At 43.5% G+C, this 3,044-nt stretch overlaps 1 protein-coding gene across 1 annotated transcript; it reads right to left on the minus strand.

Annotated features, from left to right (window-relative positions):
• Positions 1–313: 313 nt before the first annotated feature.
• LOC148027504 (uncharacterized) lies at positions 314–1,979 on the minus strand. The gene is made up of 3 exons (XM_087689234.1): positions 1,215–1,979; positions 783–840; positions 314–693 (listed from the first exon to the last, which is right to left on the minus strand). Exon 1 carries the CDS (start codon positions 1,840–1,842, stop codon positions 1,216–1,218), a length of 627 nt encoding a protein of 208 aa, XP_087545360.1. The 5' UTR covers positions 1,843–1,979; the 3' UTR covers positions 314–693; positions 783–840; position 1,215.
• Positions 1,980–3,044: the final 1,065 nt, after the last annotated feature.

A 3,044-nucleotide genomic window follows, 5' to 3' on the forward strand; every position in this document is an offset into this window, starting at 1 on the left:
TACATGAAACTGGCACATTTTACAACTTGCCATTGTAGTCATGACCATACATAACAAGGACATGATGATTACTTGTGTGCTACCCTCCTCCAATGTTTGTCCTAGTAATGGCGTGTGTCGCATGGCTACTAAATAGTATTTCCTAACTCTTTAAGCTTGTCATGAGCAGATTAAACTTCTACAGACATGGAACTCATGCAAACTCGCACTTTTCCTCGTCAAACTTCAACTCAAGGGATGCCAAAAATAATATAAGAGACGATATAAAAAGAACACGTAGTACTGACGAATGCAAGGTAAGGGATCCCACAACTAATGGAATAGGTAACATTACAAAATACCCACTATGTAAATAAATCATGTTGCATTTTAACCCTTGGCTTGTAACACATGCAACATGAGCGTGCTAAACCTGTACTTGGTGGCTCATGGCACCATGCCAAACTCACTCGATAGTTTTTAACTTGTTTATGTTCCCTTCTCTCTCTTATAGCTAGAACTCTTGCAAGAAATACATCCAAACAAATATGCTCTCTCTTGTACTATGAACTATTTGCAGGGCAGAAGACGTAGCATTTTCCATGTTGCGCATGTTCACGAGATTTGTTTAACATCCAAGAGTAGGCCAGAGAAGCTCACATCCATGACCATTGGTATCCGCAGTACACAACTTGAAAATTTTCGTGCTCTAGTCTAATGACCAAACAGAAGATCAAGGTTAGACCACAAAACAGAATATCAGTATCAAAATCTTATCAGTCCGAGAGATGGAGAGGTGCTACCTTGCAGGATTAAACCCATGTAGGAAGCACATTGAACCATCTGCGCCATTAAACCAACCTGAAGATCCAAGAAGACGAACCAAAAAGGAAAGAACAAGGCACATGTTTTTGTGAGGCAGGTTAGTGATCCTTCTAACCAGTTGAGTGTACATAATCTGTTTAAACAGATGAATTCACATAACGTGTCCAAACAGTTGAATTAACATAACCTGCAGGTCCTTAAACCAGAGGTGGCAATCCTCCAATAACAAAGCATACATACGCATTAACATAACCTGTGTGAACAGTTGAATAACATAACCTGTCTGAATAATTCAATTCACATAACCTGTAGGTCCTTATACAAGAGGTGACAAGCCACCATCACAATCACAACCTGCTCTGATGTACAAGAAAAAGTACTAATGATGAAGGACTAGGGATAGGAATCACCTCAGGCATGGATGGTTGTGTTCAAGATGGATGTGAGGACTCCCAAGACTAAGAAGGCCAGGAGGGGGCTGACATCAAGGGCGTTGAAGAGCGGGGGGATAATGTTGCGGAAGAGGTTGAGGTAGGGGTCGCACATGTCGCGAATGGCCTGCAGGGGCTGGCGCTCCCAGGGGATGTTGGGGAACCAGCTCAGAAGCACACGCACCATCAGGACGCCACTGTACAGCTCCAGCCATTTGGCCATGCCGGATGCCACCACCGTCAGGGGCGTGTTCACCGATGAAATGGCTGCCAGCGGCAGCGTACTGCTCCGCAGGGCCACGGCCGCTGCTCCTGCTGCTGCTGCACCGTTGAAGGTGGAGGCCACGGCCGCGGCAGCCGCCTGTTTGCTTGCAAACGCCGCGGCTGCTTGCTGGAACGCAGTTAGGGTTTTGCAGATTGCAGAGGCGACAATGACGGCGGCGTTTGGGTGGGCGGAGCAGCGGATGAGAGGCAACGCGGCACCGCAATATCGGACGCAGCTGAGCCTCGTTGCTAGGGCCGGCCAAGGTCGCGAACGGGACAGAGGAGATGAAGACGAAGGAAGCGAGAGAGCCTGCGGACCTGCTCCCTGCACTGAGATCGCCATAGCCGACCTGCGCCTCGTTGTCTTCTTGCTCTTCTTCTGACTTCTCTAGACGACTCTGTCTCTCTCTCTCTCTCTCTCTCAAGTTCCCTGATTCATTGTAATGTTCCTTTTAAATTTATTTAGGTCAGGCCTTTTACATGTATGTATATACAAATAGAGAGAGAGAGAGAGAGAGAGAGCACATTATATAGGCTCCAGCCAAAAGACGAAAAACTTTTCAATGAAAATTTTAAGAGGTAAATGCTTTGAAAGTAAGTAGGTAACATTAACAAAGTAATGGTAACTATCCTTCATTTCTATGACTACATGAGGAGAGAGAGAGAGAGAGAGAGAGAAGCATCGCACATCCAAGCTTGAAGGGACCTTAACACCTACTCTTGAGCCTTGCATGAGTCTATCAAAGCCCATAAGTTGATCCCCAAAGCACAAGAGCATGGCAAACCTAGTGATGCACCCACAAAGTTTGAGAAAAGGCTCTTTGTAAGCTATAAACTTTCTCATATTTGTTCATGTTTTACTAACGATTACTATCAAAATTTGAGATGAAGTTTCAATGATTTACATGTTTCTCTTGCACACAAGTGTTACTTTGTTGTGACAAAATAACGATAAAAGGTGGTGTGTTGTTTATATCTTGCAAGAAATAAGTTTAATGTTTAGGGTATACTTAGCATAGAATGTGTTTAGAGAGAGGAGGGAGGAAGGGGGTGAGGAGGGGGAGGGGCTTAAAATATCTTCACTTTACTAGTGCCCTAAGACCCATGCTCCTAGTGCGAAACACTAGTGTGTGTGTGCGTGTGTGTGTGTGGAGAGAGAGAGAGAGAGCACAATATATATAGGCTCCAATGGTCCCTTTCGGGGGGGGGGATCAACCTTTCAATCAAAATTTTAAGAGGCGAAAGGTTTTTACACCTACTATCCTTGAAATTTATGCTTAACATCCTTCAAATTTGGAAGATCTTCTCACCTCTTCACTTTAAAGAGACCATACATGTGTACTCTGATGCTTCAAGGAAAAAAAAATCTCAAAAGTTGAAAAACCTTTCAATGAAAATTTTAAGAGATAAAATCCCTTTGTTTGAAGGTTTTTACTAAAATCATTCAAATTTTGAAGGTTTTCTCATATATTAACAAGTGGATTTCAGAATTCAAAGGTGGGGTTATGTTAAACCTTGGTTTTCTTTTGAGCACTAGTGAAAAAA

The sequence above is a fragment of the Lygodium microphyllum genome, chromosome 12, assembly GCF_053477565.2.
Source record: "Lygodium microphyllum isolate KBCC chromosome 12, Lygodium_microphyllum_v1.1.10, whole genome shotgun sequence".
NCBI classification, from domain to species: domain Eukaryota; kingdom Viridiplantae; phylum Streptophyta; class Polypodiopsida; order Schizaeales; family Lygodiaceae; genus Lygodium; species Lygodium microphyllum.